This window comes from Hippoglossus hippoglossus, chromosome 12, assembly GCF_009819705.1.
Source record: "Hippoglossus hippoglossus isolate fHipHip1 chromosome 12, fHipHip1.pri, whole genome shotgun sequence".
Lineage (NCBI taxonomy): Eukaryota > Metazoa > Chordata > Actinopteri > Pleuronectiformes > Pleuronectidae > Hippoglossus > Hippoglossus hippoglossus.
Window position 1 is genome coordinate 16,856,190 of NC_047162.1, and position 22,845 is coordinate 16,879,034.

General features: G+C 44.5%; 1 protein-coding gene across 2 annotated transcripts; it reads left to right on the plus strand.

Annotated features, from left to right (window-relative positions):
• On the plus strand, positions 1-22,528 carry LOC117771493 (dihydropyrimidinase-related protein 2). Of its 2 annotated transcripts, none has more exons than XM_034601906.1 (14): positions 1-791; positions 11,204-11,292; positions 11,821-12,005; positions 13,803-13,967; positions 14,386-14,447; positions 15,757-15,837; positions 16,184-16,252; positions 17,192-17,312; positions 17,565-17,721; positions 17,819-17,960; positions 18,248-18,418; positions 20,444-20,623; positions 20,936-21,101; positions 21,355-22,528. In XM_034601906.1, the coding sequence occupies exons 1-14, from the start codon at positions 525-527 to the stop codon at positions 21,444-21,446; spliced, it is 1,947 nt and encodes a 648-aa protein (XP_034457797.1). In that variant the 5' UTR covers positions 1-524; the 3' UTR covers positions 21,447-22,528. The 2 variants fall into 2 exon arrangements, with proteins under 2 accessions (XP_034457797.1, XP_034457798.1); XM_034601907.1 differs by lacking the exon at positions 1-791 and adding an exon at positions 3,022-3,351.
• Positions 22,529-22,845: the final 317 nt, after the last annotated feature.

A 22,845-nucleotide genomic window follows, 5' to 3' on the forward strand; every position in this document is an offset into this window, starting at 1 on the left:
TCACTGTGAACCGATGCAGCCACCGAACAAGTCACTTTGGACAAAAAAGGAGCGATCGTTTCCGGACCGTCAGATGTGATGCGCTCCTGGCACCGCCACCATCTCTGACCGGGTTCACACAGACTCCAGGTACTAATCCTCCAGCCTGAGCCCAGTGGATCTTTATTCTGGCGACGCGTCAAGCTGCTGGTCGCCTCCTCATACGCTGACTTCTAACTCTGCAGCCTGGAGGCTAATTTGGACTCATGAGTAAGCAATTCAAAACTGTCTGCTGCTCATAGAGGGAACAGAGGATCTCCTCGCATCATTTATCCTCGCTCTCCACAGTGGGAGTGTTTTCATGCAGCATTAGCCTCACAGATTTTGCTGCGCTCTTTGTCACAGTGCGACCACCTGCACTTGGAACCCGGCAAAAGGCGGTGGCTGTCCACAAGAACACAAGCAGCTGAGACCGGAGCATCTGTGCAGCTACACTCCCCCCTCCGAGAAAAGCTCCCAGCTGCCCCCCCGCCTGCTCCAGAGGCATGTCGACCACCGGGGATGTACCAGACTTCTTCAAGAGCATGGGCTCCGACAGCCCGGCCAGGCCGAGGCAGCAGTTCTGTGGCATGTTCTGCCCGGTGGAGGGCTCCTCCGACAGCAAGACGCTGGACTTTGACGCGCTCTCGATGTGCAGGGGCCGGAGCGACAGAAACGTCATTGACCGGCAGACCGACATCTCCCAGCCGAGGAAGGTGGAGATCAGGTTGAGCACCGGGAAAGAAGCTCTGCAGAACCTGGACGATAAAAGGGTGATTTTGGTTTTCTTGTCTTTCTATTTTCTACCTCTTCTGTCTCTTCTCTTCTTTCAATCTCTTTCTCTCCATCTTTCATTTCTTCCATCAGTTCTGTGCGTAATTTTCATCCAATAATCTTCCAATTAAAGCCCCTGCCACCTATTTGAGTTTGTTTAAGCTTGCAGCCTGTTCACGCCAGACAACTTGCTCTGACTACATTTCCCAGAAAGCACTGTGATGTAATAGAGTCGGTGGAGGGCCCCGCATGCAGGGCTGTCAGAGGGAGTGGCTCCTGTTGGCTCCAGCTGATACAGTTGCATTTTTTTTGTACTTGCATACGTGTGCATGGATTGCTGAAGTGCCCTTGAGCTATATCACTATCTAAACAAGTAAATCTGCAAGGAGCTGTGTCTTCCCCTCCTGCCTGAGACTCATGTAAACACAGAAGGTTGAGTGCTTATGACATAATGCACGACTGCAGGGTTTCATTTATCTGAGGGTGTGGAGCAGACGGACTTGCGATGCAGCTCTGACTTGCAAGAAAATCAACTCTTCCCCTGCTGGCTCGACAAATTATTCAGGTTTTGCAGTTGGGTTGTGAATCACGGCGCTGACATCACTTCCTTTACTTAATATTCAAGCACTCAGGATACTATTAGAAGCTTTGGCTGTTGAGTCCTGGTTTCATGTTACGTATTGATTGGAAGCATCAGCAACACAATCCACTCCTGATACTCCCGTAACTCCTTTGTCTACTTTAATCGTACATGTGTAGTTTGCCCTTCTCTCGTATAAGCCTATATATAATTGGAATTAACTTATTTGTTTTTGCGTATGAATAATAAAAGAGATATAATGAAATGATTGGATGATTAAATGATATCTGACTTGTTAGGTCTATGCTTGATTTAAAAACCAATGACGTTTTGCAGACTGCAGTGGTGGAAAGTAACATTCCTAATGTATTTGGGTACTTATTGAGGTATTGTTCAAGTACTTCTATTATCTGCAACTTTACCTACTGCCCTACAATAAATAAGTAAATATCATATCTGCTTATTACTCCTCTGTATGTATTTAACAATCTTAATTTATTTGCAGATTCACATGATTAAAACGATGCTAGCCATGCTAACTAGCGGCTAGTACGTGCAGGCCTGCTAAGTTTGTTGCACTTGGGGCAGGAAAATTGAGCCCTGCAAGGAAATAAGTTTTAAAAACACAAATTTACCATCTCACATGCCGACACTGACAGGAGCACCAACCCAAGGCTGACTCATGACGGCAGCTAGCAGCTCAGTCTAAGTCTGAATGTAGAGGCAAACACAATCAAACTCAGGGGTCGGTCACCCTCTTTAGCAAGTTCACCAAAAACCTGCTTAAACGTGCTTCCTTTGGTGTAAACAAATTTATGTTTTTAGCAAGATACAGATTGTTATTCAGTGATTTTTTTGGTCATTGGTTCATTACATTTTTAATAATCTTGCTGACAGATAAACAAATAAATGGATGAAGCCATAACCTCCTTGTTAGTGGCAACAATCTGCTATTGAAGTTAAGATGGAGTCCATGACAGCATCAGGTCACTGAGTTTGAATCACTCTGAAGTTAAATCTTCTCAGTCTGATTTAATTCCATCTCTCGTATGAGGAGAACCAGTCAGGTGTCTCATATCTGACCTCTGCAGCTTAAGGAAAACAACTTCCACCAGTTTTATAAGATATTCCTTTAAATCTAATTTGACTAAATCCTGTCGTATTGTCTCCCCTGATCCCAACAAGTGTCACTTACTCTCTCTATTCACATCTGGAAACTACTTTGAGTCGCTTTGAATTGGTAGCACCAAGGCTGCTGTGGCTCAGGAGGCAAAGCGGGTTGTCCACTGACCAGACGGTGGTTCGAGGCTTCCTTGGGCATGACACTGAACCCCAAATTACCCGTTATGGCAGGAAGTGCTTCACTGTATGTTCACTGTACTGAGTGTTCTATGGACACAGACCATTACCAGCAGTGGTTGATGACTCGGGTGGAAACTAGTCGTGAAATCGCTGTTTCTTTTTTTCCTCTGGTTTATTTGGTGCTTTGCAGATAAAGTGATCAGAGGTAAAATGGCTGCTGGATGTTTCTTCATTTGTTCCGTCTTGTGCACTCTGCCTTCACTAATCCAAAGAGAGCCATTGATGGCATTAGTGGCCCTCTCTCCGTCAATGGAGCAGGGCGAGGCTCTGCGCATGCTCCGTGGGGTTCTTTTATGGGGAAGGGGACGGTCCCTCCCTCCTCCCTCCCTCCTCCCCTCTCGTCTGACTCCGTCTGGGTGGGAGAAGGTTTGGTGCATCGGTGGAGACCGGGAGGCTGCCATCAGGAGTCCACAGATACTTTCTTCACATTTGTGGCCTCCCTAAGGATCAACTGCGACCACACTTCCTGCTACTTGCTCTTCATCACCCTCATCTTCCTCGTCGCGAGCAGCAGTAATCCGCGGTGCAATTCGTAGCGGTCCAAGGCGCAGCGCTCGACGGAACAAGCGGCGAAGATGTCTGGCTACCAGGGCAAGAAGAACATCCCCCGCATCACAGTGAGTGTTGTGGGTGTTTTTACATGTTACAGAGGAACGCGGATCCAACCTGGTGTCCTGGCTCGGGTGGTGCGGGCCTGCATGCGGGTGTGGGTGCAGGATGGGACCGGCATGGCGCGGCACGGTCCCTGCGCCTCTGCTGCGCGGCGCTCCTCCTCAAATCTGATCTTGTAGCACAGGCTGACCTCATGCGTTTCTTCCCTATTAATGCATCTTGCACATGCATGTCGGGTTTTTATTGTGAGAGCCGCGTCGTGGAGGATGAACGCGCGCTAGGATCGATAAACCACCGAGGCCCTCGAAGCTAAAATAAAATGTGGGGTTTTGCAGCATCTTTGCGACAAGTGCCAAAAAAAAAAAAACCGTTAGAATAATCCCGTTCATTGTTGGTGCAGCTTCACACTCGGTCCTCCTTTATGCGTGTCGTGCAGGAGAGAAGAGATTTCACGCCGGTGGTCTTTGTGTGTCTGGGAGCCGGGTATCAATGCACACCAGCTGGTGGAGCAAATGCTTCCCCTCATCCCCCTCAACACCTCCTGCATTTTTCCTTTTTTTATTCCCTCAAGCTCCATTTTCACTTTGATAAAAAAACAAAACACATCTCATTTCAATTTGTAGGACACTTTAACTGTGTCACGGTGGGGGACACAGAGTGTTCCCCTGGATGATGGAGGTGGTGCTGGTTCAATGGAAAGTGGAGAATAGGGAGGGGAAGGGAGGGGAGCCATGGGGAAGGGAGGGGACAGAGGTTCCCATCTCCTTCCATGTTTCTCTCGCTCAGCTGTGTAACGAAGGGAAGATGCTGCTGCACACAGGCAGAGCTGGAGGAAGGAGGGAGGTCGCCGGGCGGAAACAAGGTGGAATAATTGAGTTAGAAATGTCCGGACTCACTCGGAACACGGACGGAGCTGAAATTGTCTTTTACGAGGCAGATCTCCGATGTGTGTTGCATATTTTATTTCATGGCTTCATCCTGAAATGCAGCAGATTAAAAGATGCCTGGCTGAATTATTGATTGGATTATATTTATTGCACAGTGGGTCTTCTGGGCCCGAGGGGTCAACAAGAGCCTCATGTGTACTCAGTAAAAGTTACTACCAGGAAACATCTTCACTTTGAGGTCATGGTGAAGAAGCTGTCACCAGGACTCTGGTGTGATGATGGTGGGCAGGAGGAGGATGAGGGGCCCTTCAGACATCTTGGCCCAGGGGCCCAACCTTACACTCTTACACTCCATTAGCTGAGGCCTAAACCTCCTTCCATCCTCATGTAGACAGCGTGTGGTCAAAGTAAACCATGAAAGAACGCACAGAGCGATCTATAACCTCTCCCATCCCATACCAGGTTGGACTCAGGTCGTCCCTGAACCCTCTTTATATATTAATTATCTTTTGGGTTGCAGCTGTTGGTTGGACACATGATTTGTCGTTGCTGCATTGGGCTCTGGCAGCTTCTAGTAAGTGTTTTTCGCCCTTTTGACGCTTTCAAGACCAAACAACTCATCAATTAGTCAAAAAATAAATCAATAAGTTGATCGTTAATGGAAATCAGTCAATAGTTGCTGCTCTATTCGGCAAAAAGTGATGTTGACACAAACTGAGATTTATCCGAGCGATGATCCAAATGGAAAAATACTATAAAGTGGCCTGTTTCAGACATAGATTATATAAAGAGAGCAAACCATTCTGAAACAATTTCATATTTCAGTTGTTTATAAAGAGGCATTATGCAAAGAAAAAATTCCAATGATAATAACATAATAATTGAAAACATATTTTGGACTTTGGCAACGTGGTGTCGCTGGTGAAAAGAGGCATATTCCTCCCCCTGACTCTCTCTGTGCTGGAGATGCTGGTTCCAGTTGGTGGAGAGCTGAGAGGATTAGTCGGAGGTGTGGTCCCAACAGTGATTAAGTAAGAACTAAATGGATAGACTGACTATTCTTGAACCGTGCATGGGAGAGAAAGCAGGTCAGAGACGAGCGACTTGTCTCTGAGACAGTTTTCTTAAGATTCGAGGATCTACCTGCCGTACGTTCTCAGTCGTGTCGTGAGTTGTACACGTCACATCAGGGAGGAGCAGTGAAGCTTTGTCTTTTAAAACCCGACAGCTTCCGGGTCTCGACCGTGTGACAGAGTCAGTGATGAGTTTACTAACGCAAACACAAGGCGGAGAGGAAATGAATCGGCTTAAATCGAATAAATATAATAAAGGAGAAGCACTGACCAAGAAATTATGTCTGTCCCTCAACCAAATTGCCAGTTTAATGAGTTTAAGTAGATTTAACACAAAGGGGAATGAATCACCCTGCACTCAGGACGGCGATGGGCCGACTGGTTGGTCTTGGCCACATGGAGGCGGGTCAGCTGCACAGGCCGGGAGGTACTGAAAGCACTGCTCATCAAATATGAATGAAACTCTTCAAGTCCACCACCTGGCATCAGAGCGTCGCTGTGACTCATAAAATCTCTGATTCATACGATGCAACCCGAGCAGAGTTCAAAGAGGTGAGCGAGCAGCACCTGCAACCAATGAAACTTTTATTATGATTCGATTAAAATGTTAATAAAAAGGAGCAAAACATTAAATGCTTAACTCAGTGTTGATCCCTCAGCAATGGTCGAAAACCCCCAAATATTCAGTTTCCAATATTAGTGCTGAGACAATTACTGAATTATTTATTTAGTCTATCGATGTTTGTGATTACTGATGAGTCATTTAACCCATTTATCAAGAGAAAAGTCAAACATCCTCTTGTTCTACCTTTTCAAATGTGCAAATTTGCTATTTTTACTTGTTTTCTTTCATTGGAAATTTAATGCAAAAGGTAAATTATTAATTAAACATACTTTTTTTTGGCCTGATGTTTTGACTCTGAAAACGTGATGAGCATTTTTCACTTGTTATTAAAAGTTTAAATACTAAATAGTAAGAAATGAACTGCAGCGGTGAGTCGTGTAAAATAGTGAAAAGCTAAATCAAATCCTCACGTATGAGAAGCTGGAACCTGATGAATGGATTATCATCAATATTGTTGAAAAGTAAGTTTGTCAGTGAAACGGTGAGTCAAGTAATTTTGTCTTCACTCGTAAAATAAGGCTCAATGTACAAAGATAGTGGAGAGTTATAAATAGACTGAGTCTATAATAAGACAGGATTAAAGTCTCAGTGACTCCGTGTCCTCAGAGGATGAGAGATCATCAGAGTGTGTTAGTAAACCTTGAGTACAGTGTGTTTGTGTGTGTGTGTGTGTGTGTGTGTGTGTGTGTTTGTGTTGTTACAGTTAAGGTCACTGCAGTGTGTTCATGCTGTTATCAGTGCACATCAGCCCGGGGCCATGTCTGTTCTCACGTCGTACACAGTGAGCTGGTGTCCAAATCACCCGCCCACCGCTTCAGCCTCGTTCACCCACAGTTCATTTACCCCAGAAACACATGCTGTGTGTGTGTGTGTGTGTGTGTGTGTGTGTGTGTGTGTGTGTGTGTGTGTGTGTGTGTGTGTGTGTGTCGGTGTGTGTGTGTCGGTGTGTGTGTGTCGGTATGTGTGTCGGTATGTGTGTATGGAAAGTTTTTATTTAATAACAAATATTACATTCATGTTTATATAAATACAGATCATGTAGGTGGTGCCTCCATCTTCACTGTGTCCTCGAGGTCAGAGTGTCGGACAGAATTTAAATTAGTATTCAAAAGTACCAGAGAGAATACAAGGGATTTATTTTCATAGTAAAAGTCAGACTTTTTTCTTCATAGTCAGAGTTTAAGTTAAAATATACAAATATATGTAGAATGTAAGTGGATTTTCAAAGTAAGAAAGAATTTAAAGACAGACTTCCAGTAAGAATAGTGAAATATACAAAGTATTGCTTTGAATTTCAGAAGTCAAGTTAAGAATTTAAAGGGATTTTTCAGTTGTAGCAAACAGCCAGTGACACAATTTACATTGATGTAGTCAATGAGAGAATGTAAGTGAAAGTTTTATTGTTTAAAAAGAAAAATTAAGACGACATTTCAGTGAAAAAGACAGAAAATACAAGGAGATTTTTCATTTTATAAAAAATTGAAGGGACTTAAGGATTGAGGATTGAGGATTTTTCCAATGATAAAGAGTAAACTTACGTCAAAATGATTATTAAAGTCAATAACACAGATTTAAGGTAAATTTTTCCATTGCTGAATAGTTGATTTTTGAATTTCTCTGATAATTTGAACCTAGGTTGTATTGTTCTGTATTTTTCCAGCCAACTTGTAAAGCTCGACATCTTCTCTTTGGGAACCTGTTTAATCCCTGTTGTTGTCTGTTATTTGAAAGTGAGCATGTGTCTGAACGTGTGTAAGCTCTTTATTTTAATAAGCAGGAGGGATTTTGAATAATCCAGAACTCCCATAAATCACAGTGCCGCGGGTCGGACCTGGCACCGTTCTCCACCTGACTTCACAGATGTTGCCAGGATACTTTCCATTTGGACAACAACACGCTACGTTGCTGGGATACGTCTAACACTTGCAGATGTTTTCATTGCGACTGAGCAGATTTTTTTCTAATTTCACCAAACGTCTCAGTCAGCAGGCGACTTTTCTTTTGTGCGCCGATTTATTTTCCACTCGTTTGTCTGTGGCTTTGTTTGTATGTGCTTTTAATAACGATATCTTACAAGAGTCACGTGATACAACAGATTGATCCGATTGGCTGTACGTATTTAAAGATGGACGACGTGTCTTGTGCAGAAATGAAGCCAAAATATCTTTAATACAGGTGCCGCCATTTTGCGCTGTTGGAGAGGATGTTGGTTTCTTCGCATTGGGCTCGATTTGCAAATTGGTGTTTGCTTGCTAACACGCTAACCATATACATGTTAAACAGGGAAATGTTTGTGTTATGCTTTTTCTTTCTTTTTAGAAAACCCCCTTTTAATATCACATGAATGTTACCAACAATTATTCTCACAACAGTCTGACTTCAGTCTCGTAAAATTAGGACTTTATTGTTTATAACTTTTTTCTCGTTATGTCACAACTTTGTTCTCGAAATCGTAGAATCTTTTATATCTTTAACTTGTTCCTCATTCTCTGTCCGTAATTCAGCTTCTTTTCCGTTTCACATTTTTCCTTCAAGTCAAGCAGGCCCCCCCTCCCCCCCTTCTACATCCGTCGATGTCGGGCTTCCCCCCGGACCAGGATGTTTTCTTTAAGAAGACGTAGATAATGTAGGTCGACGATTAGGGTTAAGGAAAGTTGTTTTTCTCTCCGTACAATAATCGGTGAGGGATCCACTAATTGTTTGAAAACAGTGGCGTCTTACTCTCTGCTCACCACACTGCGTTCTGCTGCATATACATTAGCACGCTCATGCTTTGTGCTGTGGAATGAAAACACAGCTCTGTAGCAACAGTGAGCCCATTGAGCTTCGTCCACATCCTGTTTGTGAGGCCGTGAGAGGCTCCATGATGAAAAAGGTCACCGTCATGTTTGGCCGTGATCCAGGACAATCAGATACACTTTCCAACTCCTGTGAGCTCCACAACAATTAGATGATTAGTCTGGATTCAAGGCAAGTGGGTGTTTTTTAAAGTGTTTTGCAGATTAAACGGAGAAAATTAAACTTTTTTGTGATCCACCTCTTTTTAGGGATAAAACCCAAAGTCTTGGCTCGTACGACTTTGAGTTTATGAGACTGTTGACTCGAGAACTGCTGGCGAACTCGGGCGGTATAATGTGATACTGACGGTCCTGATGATGTAACGGCATCATTTCAGAGCAGTCGCTGGGATGAACGCGGGCCAACAGCGGCCTGGAGCGCAGCACATCGCTCCACCAGACCCGTTTGCACCACATAGATCGAAGATTACCACACAATCTATTTGCTCGAGTTCCATGAGCGCTGACAGAGCATCGCCACACCTTTCAAATGACAGCTGCACGACATTTTCCAGAGCGGCTGCCGTCAGCTGAGGTCCTCAAGTATGTGTAGGAATGTCTACAACATGAAAACAAAAGACGTTAGAGAGGAGATAAGATTGAAATGCAATAAACGGGTTTTTAAAATAGAGCTAGAAGACGTTTTTCTGATTTAAACCATGGATTTGACCATATTTCTTCTCACCACCTGACAAATCCTGAGTTTGTGGCTTCAAACTATGATTCTTTTATTCGCACATCCCTGAAAAGGTTCAAAGAAGTTTGCGGCTTCACAGGCAGCGTGAAGCCAATCATGTGATGTCACTCGAGTTTCTGTCAGTCGGGTCTGAAGACGGATTTTAATAAAATTTAATAGGGGGATGTGTTATGGATCAGGGAGGAACTCATTTTGGTGCAGATCCAGGATTTTAGTTTTTCACCATTTTCCCAGGATATAATTCATGGATCTTGATGAAAAGAAAGTAGGCACAGTGAGAGGCCTGATATTTATGAGTGTGTGTCATTTATTTCAAATTGATTGACTTTAAGGGGCCTGTTGGGCAATGACACTCTAATTTGAAATGTCAAAGTATAATGAAATGTTAAATTTATGATATTATAAGAAACAGTGAAGCAGTAAATGCTTCCATGTGAGATGCTGGAAGCGGCAAAACACAAAATGCATGTGAAAGAAACAATAAAAACACCTGTAGGGATAAACAGAGACTGAAAATGACATCATATGTTTCCCTACATGCTGAATATGAACTGCCCTCATGTACCAAACAAATTCCACCTGCTCCTCATTGTGCTGCAGTAAAAAAATTCAGCCCCCAGGTTATTGAAACAAGGGGCCGGTTGTAAATGAGATTTCACGGCGCTGCGTCCTGCAGCTCAGAGTTCTGTGCATGGTGCAGGGCGGGGCCGTGACCGACTGGCCGGGGCTTTGAAGAGCGGCAGCAGTGCTCAGGGGCCCCGAGCTGCTGGCCGGGCGGCCGGGCGGCAGCAGCTACAGCCACACAGCCTCAAACAGAGCAGCCTTTGTTAGCCGGGGATGCTGGAGTCCCTGTGACCAGGGCTGCCACTCCCTTTTTGGAAAGAGGACCCGAGCTGCGGGGGTGACACGAGGGAGGGACGGGGGTTGAGGGGCTCGGTGGGAGTGGGTGACATCGATGATTGATTACACAGTCTGTGCCCTGATTGGTCCAACCTTGTGTCTGTTACTACTACAGCTCACACACGTAGACAACAGTGGGGGGGGGGGGGGTCTGTTCTTTATTGTGCTAAATTCTTCCCATTATGTCACAGGTCATGGTTATTTACATTCTAATAGCTGCTGAAGAATTTCACTACTGAACTGCAGCTACTGTTTCCAACCAGAGAACACTGGAGTGACTCGAGGAGTGTTTCCTTACAAATACCTTTAAAAAAACCCTCTCCTCCTCCATTTCCCTCCTGACATTAAAAACAGTCTTAGTGCATCACATCCACACACTGATCCAAACATCAAACAGTGTGCTTGAAGTGTGTGTGTTTGCAGTGTATTTATCTGTGTGTGTGTGTGTGTGCGTGTGTGTGTGTGTGTGTGCGTGTGTGCGTGTGCGTAGGAAGAAATCCATTATCTGTTGAAAGCCGCGTGTTTCTTATCTGAGTGCAGCCTAAAAAGGCCCGACTGCGACGGCTCAGTAGATTAAACCGGTTTGGATTTTTTTGCATTTTGTTGGGTCTACTCCTTCACGTGACATTTCCCCAAAAATGTCTTTCATCAAACGCACTTAATCCCACATCCAGTCGAGCCAAATCGGATATTCGCCCTGATGGTCATATTTTTACAGGCATCTATAAAAAACCCCAGAGGGTTCAGACCTCGAGCGTCTGGTTCAGGCATCTTCTCTTCTCACGACGACGTGTTATTATATGTGCAGCGACTAATCATCTTTATTGTTTTTTTCCAGAGTGACCGTCTCCTCATTAAAGGGGCGAAGATCGTGAACGATGACCAGTCGTTCTGTGCTGACATCTACATCGAGGATGGAGTCATCAAGTGAGTTCAGTTCAAGCAGCTGACAACATGTTTACAAAGTTAGAATCTGTCCTTGCATCTCTTGGTACAAATATAAACTGGTATGTTACTCAGTGGAACGCGTCCCTCTGCCAACAATCCCACTGAATCCAAACAAGCTGCACAAAATTAGACACACTCATAAATATTGGTCCTCTGAATATGTCTGATTTATTTTACTGAAATCCATGAATTATTCCTGGAAAATTCCAGGATCTGCCCTTTGATCTGGATCCAAACAAAAATGTATATTCTCTTCTTCCCTGAACCTTACATACAGTTCATATAGTTTCATGGAAATCTGATGAGTAGTTTTTGCATCATCCTGCTGGAAAATCAAGATAACCAACAGGGGCAAAAATACAACTTATTGTGGAGTTATATATAAGAACAGGGAAGTGTGTGAATAGACAAAAATACAATTGTTTACACTGGCATTTACAAGCTAAAATAGCTTAATATTTGTGTTTCTTTTCCTTCTTTTTATAATGAATTACTTCTTTTTCTCAGACAAATTGGGGAAAACCTCATCGTGCCCGGCGGCGTCAAAACCATCGACGCCCACAGCCGCATGCTGATGCCGGGCGGCCTCGACGTGCACACACGTTTCCAGATGCCGGATCGAGGCATGACGTCCGCAGACGACTTCTACCAGGGGACCAAGGCCGCGCTCGCCGGAGGCACCACCATGATCAGTAAGTCCCCGACCGTGAGGGTCCTACTGGCGGTGATTCACATCTGAGTCTGAGTCCTTCCTGACCCTGTCGTCCGCGGAGCGTCTTCCTCCACAGTGACCGCCCCCATTCACTGATTGGCCTCAATTGAACATATCTTAATGAGAACAGGGAAGGTGCCAGGTCTGGTCCCGTCGGAGCCAAAATATTAAATCTCCCATCTGCTCTGAGGAGTTCACACTGAGCCAGGAAGTGAATTTCTTTCACTTCAGACACACACAAAAATGTCTGTTATTCACAAACAGGGGATTCTGTTACTCAGATATTTTAACATTCATGATTTTAGTGTTAATTTGAATCTCCAACAACATTTTAAGCAACAGCAGACACCAGTTTACTGTAAGTCAAAGCCGCATATTCTTAAATCGAATCAAATATTATAAGTAGTGCTACTGTGCTTCTCTCAGAAATTAAATGAAATGAGTTTCTTTGAATCGATTTAGTTTGCTTCTTTTTCATCTTGAAGTTACACTCCTCACCACTAGGAGGTGCTGCAGCCCCCTACGTCTAGCATCATTGCTAATTCTTATAGTTCTATTTACATAATCTTTCATTCAAATCTCAACTCGTCCATCAACACTGCTTATCTTTGAAGGGTCATGTTTCTAATTCTTTTCCGTCTTTTCTAGCTTGAGTCCCTTAAAAGCAACACACAGACACAGGGGAACATGCACTCTCCACACAGAAAGACCCTGATTGGCCGACCCACCTAGAAACCTGGCACTCTGACATCCTAGTGATGACAGAGGTGGGGCAGTTTGAGGACTAAGCTAAATGAAAAATCTCCCCCTGTAATTGTCACACTGGTTCCTCCCTCTGACTCAGCCGCTCCACCCTCCTCTGCCTCGGTCACAGCAGAACAAACACTCTCGGACTGCAGCGTCCGCCTCGTGGCCTCAGGCTGTCGCACACAGGCTGTCGCACACAGGTCGACACCAAACCGGGGGAAAGTGACAGTTTGTAAAGAGGCCGGAGCTTCGACTTGAATCAGATTTCAAACCACAGCTGAAGAAACAAACGATTAAACCTCATGATCTCAGACTGATTAAGATCTGATGAGACACTTGTGACCACATGTGAAGGAGGAGGACACGAATTAGCACTGAAGCGACGAGCAGTAAATAACAAAGTAGACAATAATAGAAACTGTGACAGTGTGTCAATGGTTTTAAAATGACGGTTTATGCATTGATTTAATGCAAATGTTTGTATATGACTACTTACTTTTCACATGTTATTGTACAGTATACAACCATCCAACACTATAATTGATGTATGTTTGCACCATTCTTTAACGTATTATTATTTTTCTTTTACCTGAAACATAAAACTGGAGTTAAATTCCTTGTATTTCAACACATACATAGTCAACTTGGCTGATTCAGTTTCTGTTATCGCCCTGAAGGATCATTTAATCAACTGGATCCTTCGCTTCAGCAGATACGAGACAGTCACAGTGTCTGAAAACGTCTGCAGACAGAGTGACGTCTGCAGATGTAACATCTTGAGCTGATATACGTGAGCGTTGGCCGGTGGAAACCGCGAACAGATGATGTTTGTGCTGCGAGCGCAGGCTGCGGTTTGAACGTGGACCAGGAGACGTGTATCTGGTTATTTTCAAAGATCAATACGCTTCACTCCGGACAAACTGGGCTTCGGATCCAAATTGAATCATTTGGTCTGTGGACTCAGTGGATTCAGATAACACGTGATGTCAACCAGGCCTGACTCTGAGCTTGTGTTTTTGTTTTTTTCCAGTTGACCACGTCGTACCTGAGCCCGGCGTCAGCCTCATCTCCGCCTTCGAGCAGTGGCGCGAATGGGCCGACAGCAAGTCCTGCTGCGACTACTCGCTGCACGTGGACATCACAGAGTGGCACCGGGGCATCCAGGAGGAGATGGAGGCGCTGGTGAAGGATCACGGTGCGGCCACACCCAACGCACAGCCGCACAGTTTAACAGCCTGATGCTTTGAATATGATTAACTTGACAGAAAACATCTCACGTCACACTTAATGTTTTAATATGAAAGAATTGATCAATAGAAAAAACCCTCTAGTGACCTCTTGAGGCTGCAATGTTCACCACACCCACAACACAAAGACAACAGCAAGTAGCAACGTTTTCAATTATTCTGTGGGTAAAAAAATTGGGTCAAATTTACAGTGTTTCACTTCAGGGAACATGAAAGTTTCTGTTTTGCATCCTCAGTCTGAGATGTTGTGCATCAAGTGGTTTACAGCTTTTAAAACAGCACAAAATTGCAAAAAATGACTCTTCACTTTCTGCTTTAAACCGTTTCCTTGTAGCTTTAACATTTTTCGTCTTTTTTATTTTGTAGGTGTCAACTCTTTCCTGGTCTATCTGGCTTATAAAGACGTTTTCCAGCTCACTGACGCTCAGGTGAGGCCTCTCGTCATTTCACTGTCATTTCATTCTGTCGTGCAATTTGTTATTGAAAAACCAGAGGAAACATCAAATCCATAAAAGCTTGTTTTAAAACCATTAATTCCATCGTGAGGTTAACAGCAAAATCAAATATAATATGATAGATCCCATGAAATAATGATGAAGATCACACAATATTAGATAATAATGGAGCAGAACTAGAAGAGTAAATATGTTACAGATGACAAAAGAGTAAAATACAATAAAATTAAATAAATGAAACATCCTATAATGATTTAAATCATAAGTCTTTGTACAATAAAACGATAAAAGGTTTCACCGTCTTGTCGAGATTCAGCTTCTCCTCCACTGAATCTAATTAAATTGTTAAATTCTAAGTAAACATGAAACTTGCAGCAACATATAAATCTAACAACTTTCCACATGGTCAATCAGTGTCTAATTATGAGAGTGTTGCATTCATATCTGAGTCATAACTTGTTTATTGGTCCAGACTCTGAGCTCAGTACCAGTGTGAAAACAAAAGAAAAACGTGTAAAATTCCTCCACATCTGTGTTTGTATCTGTTTAATCCGGAGAAACAGAGACTTGGAGCCGACAATAAGTGTGACACGCTGTGTTTCTCCCTCTGAACGTCTCTTTCCTCTGACTCACGGTTGAGAGAATGAATTAATCCCACTTGAAAGCTGTTTCCAAACAGATCCGTGTTGGTCTCTCGCACCTGTGTGAGGAATTCTCTCCGGCCGCCGCAGCCACAGTTTATCATTTTCTCTCCCGTGTCAAACGTCGATGGCTCTTTATTGCTGCATGTTTGGCAGCAGGCAGATGATGAGTCACCCCCATGTCGGTGAAGTCATCGCCATGAGTGTGGGAGATTCACTCGCTGTTTGAAAATGTGGATGTTTCATTCCACCACAAAGTTTTGAATCATTCAGGTTTTTATTGTCGTCTGTCTGATCATTTTCTGGGATTAAAGGACACATTTTTCTTTCCTCCAGTGTGTTTTACAGGGTTTTTTGTGAATAAAAAGTTCTGCAAAGTTGGAAAGTCCTCCTCAGAAGTCCAATCAATACTTCCGGATTTCCCTACATTTAAATAATGCACAAATAGCGTCTAGTCCAATCAGAGCAGACTGGGCTTTATCAGGAGGGCGGGCCTTAAAGAGACAGGATATTCTAATACTCCAATAAACCAGTATTTATTCAGATAATCAATAACGACTAAAATCACTCAAACAAAGAGATCATTCATGCAGTGACGAGGTGTCTGATGACGGCTGATTTACTCTGTGTCTTCTCCGCAGGTGTACGAGGTGTTCAGTGTGATCCGCGACCTGGGGGCCATCGCTCAGGTGCACGCTGAGAACGGAGACATCGTCGCTGAGGTACGACACTTTAATCCAAAAACGACTTGGAGGGATTCTCTGCTCCTTGTCGGGATATAAAACCCTAAACCCCACTCAGCACAAGGGCCCACAGCGTTTCTGTGGTTTATTAAAACGGAGTCAAAGCTGCGACACATCGTTTTTCTCCCCAGTCGCGATGACATGTTCAATGCTGAGCTCTTAATAACCCACAGATGAGGAGGATGGAGTCGATGGCCATGCTTGGTTTTTCACTGCCAAGGCTGGTCATGAAGAACATGTGTGTACCTGCACACGACTCAGCAACCTTCCACAGCGGTTTGTGTGTTCATTTGTGTGTGCGTGTCTGTGTGTGTGTGTGTTTTAGGAGCAGTGCAAGATCCTGGAGCAGGGGATCACTGGGCCTGAAGGACACGTGCTGAGTCATCCTGAGGAGGTGAGTGTCAGGACTGTGAAATTGACCTGTGTGGATTTTATTATAGGTGTTTTAAAAGTTTCCTTTAACTTTTTACTGACATAACATAAGGAATAGTGACTGACTGACTTGTCACCATGAAGGAATTGTATAATAGAATTGATCTTGATTAAGACCCTCTGGCAGAAGTCGGAGAAAACGGACGCCCTGAACTAATCGAAAACAGACGACGTGAGGAATCCACAGTTTTCTCTGTGGACACGTCGGTGTCGTTCACTGACAAATCACTATCCTGCTGCTACATTTGTCAAAACAAGTTTGCCAAGTTTCTCTTAAGTGATTTACCTTATTTTGGTTGCTGCGGATGGAAAGAACATTGTCTTTGCTTTATTCCAGAGAGTCGGATGGAAACACAGACAATAGGGTTAAACAGGCCAGAACAGCAAAACTGTACAGTGACTTGCTGTATTGTGTTTGTCACAAACAAATTTCTTTTAGCCTTGTGTGTTTTTCTTGGCATAAAAAGGGAAATGTAAAGCCTGTAGCTTTACCTGAAGGAGCAGAAAACATCTGAAACATTTCTTTTGGTTGTTGCAGTGACTTGAGGATCCTAAAATGTTTTGCACAGACAGAATCAGGAGACGTAAAGCTCTCAAATGATGCATAAATTGTCAATGTTGTGTGAGGACAGACCATAACACACGATGAGTAGCACTGCCAAGGTCAAAGCGTCCCCTGGGTGAGACAGTCATTTTAAAGGGTTAATTTATTTTAAGTATTAAATAATTTCTGAGGGACTGTCAGCTGTTATTTCATCAAATAAAAGTTTTATAACTCCGCATGATCCTATAAAAGTTGGAGTGAATTATGTTTGACAAAGGCCTGTGAGACACGTGACGGTCATGAGTGAGATGAGATCGACTCCAGCTGCTGTTTTGACGCCACTTTTCTCTCCTTCAGGTGGAGGCGGAGGCCGTGAACCGCTCGGTGACTGTGGCCAATCAGACCAACTGTCCCCTGTACGTCACCAAGGTGATGAGCAAAAGCGCCGCTGATGTCATCGCTCAGGCGAGGAAGAAGGGTGAGACGCTGACACAGAATAAAATCATCCATTTTCCTGAAAAGTTTAAAACCGTAGAGATGAGACTTGAATTGAAACTGACAGAAAAAGAGTTGGACTAGAAAACTCCCACTCTGTTTAAAATCCTCTTTCTCAATCAAGTGTATGTCCGAAGCAGTTTTGAAAGAAAACATGCGTCTAGAAACATTCCACATGAAATGCATGTAAACAGATTGAGTAGCGTCTTGTTTTAAAATGGGACTGAACTTTCAGGCACCGTGGTCTACGGCGAGCCGATCACTGCGAGCCTGGGAACGGACGGTTCACACTACTGGAGCAAGAACTGGGCCAAAGCGGCCGCCTTCGTCACCTCCCCTCCCCTGAGCCCCGACCCGACCACACCAGACTATCTCAACTCCCTGCTCTCCTGGTAAGACCCCGATCCAAACTTTGAAACTGGAGGTACGTTGCAAAACGTCTTGATGTGAACACCGTGTCATCCCTGTTCTCCTTCACTTCCTGTGCAGTGGCGACCTGCAGGTGACAGGAAGTGCGCACTGTCCCTTCAACACCGCCCAGCGTGCCGTGGGCAAAGACGACTTCAGCTTGATCCCTGAGGGCGTCAACGGCACAGAGGAGAGGATGTCCATCATCTGGGACAAGTGTGTGGTGCGTACAGTTAAATCAGATTCTGGATATGGTGGTGTTTGGTTTATCCAGTGAACTAACAACCTCACAAACAGGCGGCTGCGGCTCAGGAGGTAGCGTGGGTCGGCCACTAACCAGAGGGTCGGTGATTCAATCCCCAGCTCCTCCAGTCCAAAGCTAAATATTGTACATTCAACACTAGAGCTGTGTACCGGTGAAACACTTCAGTCCAGGCTGTGCCGGGAGGATTGAGAAACACTGACCGTGACTCCTGTACTCCTCTCACCCTCAGCTCTGATTCCTTTCAGGTGACAGGTAAGATGGACGAGAACCAGTTCGTGGCGGTGACCAGCACCAACGCCGCCAAGATCTTCAACCTGTACCCCCGCAAGGGACGCATCGCCGTGGGCTCCGACGCCGATCTGGTGCTGTGGGACCCAGACGTCATGAAGATCATCTCGGCCAAGACCCACAACTCGGTACGACCGTGGCTCGTAAACACGTCACCGACAACATTCACACCTCAACGCAAAACTATTATTTTTTATGTCCACTACAGTGATTTTACTTAAAACACATCCTAAAATTTTAAACACACAATATTCTATGATGTGATAAAGATGAATCATTACAGTTTAGTTCATGTAATCGAGCAACAGGTTTATTATTCCACTATATTCTCGACTCTGGCTTTACGGCCGAACAGGGCGTGGGCCTCACACAGCGTCAAGGGAGTGAGGTCATCCCAAAAATTTGCCAGAGAACTGGAAGACATCATTTCTGATTGTTAGCAGGCCGATCAGTGTGTGTGTGTGTGTGTGTCTGTGTGGGTGTGTGTGTGTGTGTGTGTGTGTGTGTGTGTGTGTGTGTGTGTGTGTGTGTGTGTGTGAGTGACAGAGAGACGGAGCAACTGTGCTGTGTATGCTCTTATCCCGACATGTTCTTTGGTTTCGTTTTATTCCACTTGGGAAGAAAATGACGGACTAATGTTCATGGGAGAAAGTGCTCATTTGGAGTGTGTGTGTGTGTACGTGTGTGTGTGTGTGTGTGTGTGTGTGTGTGTGTGTGTGTGTGTGTGTGTGTGTGTGTGTGTGTGTGTGTGTGTGTGTGTGTGTGTCTCCTACTGGTGATCTAATTTCAGAGTCCACCAGACAGATTGCCATGACCTCAGCTTTAGCTCCAGTAGCTTTTAGGAGAGAGCAGTCAAACAGTTCCAGCTTCCAAATTGGTCACGAAGCAACCTCCCCACCGACACACACACACACACACACACACACACACACACACACACACACACACACACACACACACACACACACACGCGCGCGCACACACACACACACACACACACACACACACACACACACACACACACTTCTGAAACGACCCCACTTTCTTCCTCTGCGTTTCCCTGAGAACTGAAGCCTCTGTCTCTCTCTCCGTGCGAGTTAAATCAGTTAAGCTCCTTTTCACAAGTGCATTTTAATCCATAAATATTTCTGGGCGATTTTAGACGCTGGCATCATGTGTGAACACAGAACGTCCAGTCCGTCAATGCCGCTCTGGCAAATTCTTCAGATAACGACTGAGCGAGATGCTCGTAAATCTTTGACCTGAAGCGGCAGCGGTTTGCAACATGTGCTACGGGGGGGGGTTACGTCATCGTCCAGGTCGGTGAGATCAGCTGCAGGCGATGAATCATTGACTGTTGTGAAGTTGTGTCTGTGAGTTTTAATGTATTGATTAATGAATTCGGCTGAAAGCATCGAAGGAACAGAGCTGTCGGCCGTCGGACGAGAACTTTAACCTGTTTGAAAATCTAAATAATAAACTAAAATATCTTTACAACATGTGTTCGAATATAGAGATTGTGAATTTTGCCGATTGCAGACTCTTAGAATCTGATATTGATATTCTTCTACTTTATTATAAATAACTTTAATACCAAATACAATCAAATATATAGAACTTGAATTCAGAAAAGAAACATTGTGAGGGATTCTCTTTTTTTGAATTTCTATCGATAAATCATCTGAGCTTTAATTGAAATCTGCAGTTAATAAAAGCCAGAAGACTGAAATATGTCTGCATGATAAACAGAGGTGAATTAGGAAATATTTCAGAATAAGATTCCAACTCACGGCTGTTCTCCAGCTCCGCGGTGACTAGAACACATCTATCATACGAGAACTGTCCTTTGTGAACAGTCATGACTTTTTGAACTCAACTCTGACTGTATACATCTGTGTACAAGACTGTACACAGATAATTTATCTTTCCAATGATGATGATGATGCATGAGAAAGGGACTTGAGTCATTTTCCATATCACATGTCTCACATATCATGTGACCTGAGCATGTGTGACCTCAGATGGTGAAGAATGTTTTTGAGGTTGGTTTCTACTGGAAAGAATCATCCTGAAAAAGAGATGAGAGCGGAGAATGTGTAGACTCGTGTTTTTTTTAACATGTATTCGTGGATATCGTCTGTTCTCGTCCACAGACTGTGGAGTACAACATCTTTGAAGGCACAGAGGTGCGCGGCGGGCCTCTGGTAGTGATCAGCCAGGGCAAGATCGTCTTGGAGGAGGGGAACCTCCACACCACCGAGGGCTCGGGACGCTTCGTGGCCCGCAAACCTTTCCCTGACTTTGTCTACAAGAGGATAAAGGCTCGCAGCAGGGTACAGTGCTGTTTTCTTCCTGCTAGCGGCCTACATGTGTTTTTTTGCAGTTGTCTGAGGAAGGGACATTTTTTATCTTTATTTATTTGCTGTTAAAAAGTCAGATTTTCCGTTGTTGAAAGGTCATTTTGACATAAATGTTGTTCTGCAAACCCAGAAAATGTTTATAGCTCCTTTGTGGCGAGCTGATGGGATGATGATGCTTGTTAGCGATTGGCCGTAAATGTGCTTGTATCCATCCTGGAATGAACGATGGAAAATTTAGTTAGTTTTCACTGCTATGACCGCTGTGTCTCGTTTCCCATCATGCAGCTGGCAGAGCTGAGGGGCGTACCCAGAGGACTGTATGACGGTCCGGTGTGCGAGGTGTCGGTCACGCCTAAAACCATGACTCCCGCCTCCTCCGCCAAGACCTCACCTGCCAAGCAGCCCAACCAGCCCGTCCGCAACCTGCACCAGTCCGGATTCAGTCTATCTGGTCAGTGACGCAAACCCACTGAGGCCTTTTCACCTCTCACACTCTGTATTTTATGAATTTGTAAAGTTGAATAAAAAGGATTTAAGTTTCAGAATCTTACACAAACAAGCTAACTAGCTTATCGCACTTAAATAATGTTTCTCTGCCACATTTCTGGTACGACGAGTCCCAATCGATCATTTGTGAAGTAGTAATAATACCTCCAGAAAGATGAAATGTCATTGGCTGGCTAATTTTCAATTTGATCTCACAGGTGCTCAAACCGACGACAACATTCCCCGCCGCAGCACCCAGCGCATCGTGGCGCCCCCAGGTGGCAAGTCCAACATCGCCAGCCTGGGTTAAAAGCTCCAACCTCAGGCCGCTGAGGAGGGAACGGAGATCTGAGGGGGAAATGGCCGACGGGAGCAAAAGGGTCGAGAAAACCACATCACGTTAACCGGGAGAGCCCCGCCCCTTTCACGATAACCGGGAGAGCCCCGCCCCTTGCACCGGGCCGTCCGTTAACCTCGATCTTCGACTTCCTCCTCTGCTGCTTGTTCACGCACCCACTCCTCTTCCTCTTCCCCGATACCCGACCCTAGAGGACACTGCTAGAAACAAAACGACAAATAATGAAAAAAGAGAAAAAAAATGAAAACACTCCTTATTTGAGCACTTTTTAAAAGCATTATTTCGTCTTTTTTTAAATAATGTACTTTCTCCCTGCCGTGTGTCCTTTGGATGTTTGTTATACTGTTGTTTTAATAGAGGGGTCAAGACTAAACTGAATTAACACAGTTCAGAAAAGAGGATACATTTCATGCAAGATGTCCATTATATTTCCATTTTCTCTTTTCCGTGTGGGAGTAATTGTCGGAGCATGGGTCCAAAACCAGTTTTGTTATTTCCTCATTCTGGTTTCGAAATAGGCCAAACGGTAGGTTGCTTGAAATTGAATAGTCTTGCGGTTTATTCAGCTGAGAAGAATCTAATACTTCCATCGAGCCCGTGACTACCTGTGATTCGTCTTGTGTTGCATTTCAATCGCTTCGCTTTCCAGGGCCTCGCCATCCGTCAACGCACCCGCTTGCGATCAATATGGAATTGATTATTTGCCAGGAGGGGCGGCCCCGGGATTTGAAAAATGTAGCAACACAGGAATCTTTTACGAGAGATTTAGACTCTTTGAGTTCGCCCATCTGTGGCCGAGCTGAGGTACATGAGTAAAAAGAGCATATTTGCGAATTTGGCAGCTGCGATTAGAGCCTGTGAGTTGGCGGGGAGGGGGAACAGTGTTGTGCAGCAGAAGGAGCGTTGGCAGGTAGTAAATAGAGCGTTAAGCCTCGTCTCTGAGCGCTAGGGCCCATCGTCAAGTGAGAGGATTGAAGGAAAGATTTAGGAAAGAGAGTCAGCTCATGGCCTTATTCCTTCTTAGCGGCGTCCTCGTAGAAAAACTTTTAAGAAGTGCGCGGAAGGTGCCGTTCACTACGCAGCTACTTGTTTTCCAGTTTGTGAATCGCAACGGTACAAATTTTCTATTCGACAGCTATTGAAGCGGCCGATAACCGTCCATCACCAACCAGTGCATTTACACACAGAATGTTTCTCCGCCTCCAAACATGACTCTCTTTTGTACTCATCGAGATCCCCTCTTTCCTTTCCACTCTTTATGTGCCTGAACCCACAGAAGTTGTACCGATAGTTTGATCTTATTTTGTTTAGTTTTTTTCTTGTGTTGGTGTTCTTATTGAGGTAAGTGAAG

Excerpts from the sequence above, each read along its gene's own strand:
- LOC117771493 (XM_034601906.1), top strand. The coding sequence starts at position 525 with ATGTCGACCACCGGGGATGTACCAGACTTCTTCAAGAGCATGGGCTCC. Across the intron at positions 17,722-17,818 it reads CTCAACTCCCTGCTCTCCTG|TGGCGACCTGCAGGTGACAG; the intron begins GTAAGACCCCGA and ends CTTCCTGTGCAG. Across the intron at positions 21,102-21,354 it reads GTCCGGATTCAGTCTATCTG|GTGCTCAAACCGACGACAAC; the intron begins GTCAGTGACGCA and ends TTGATCTCACAG.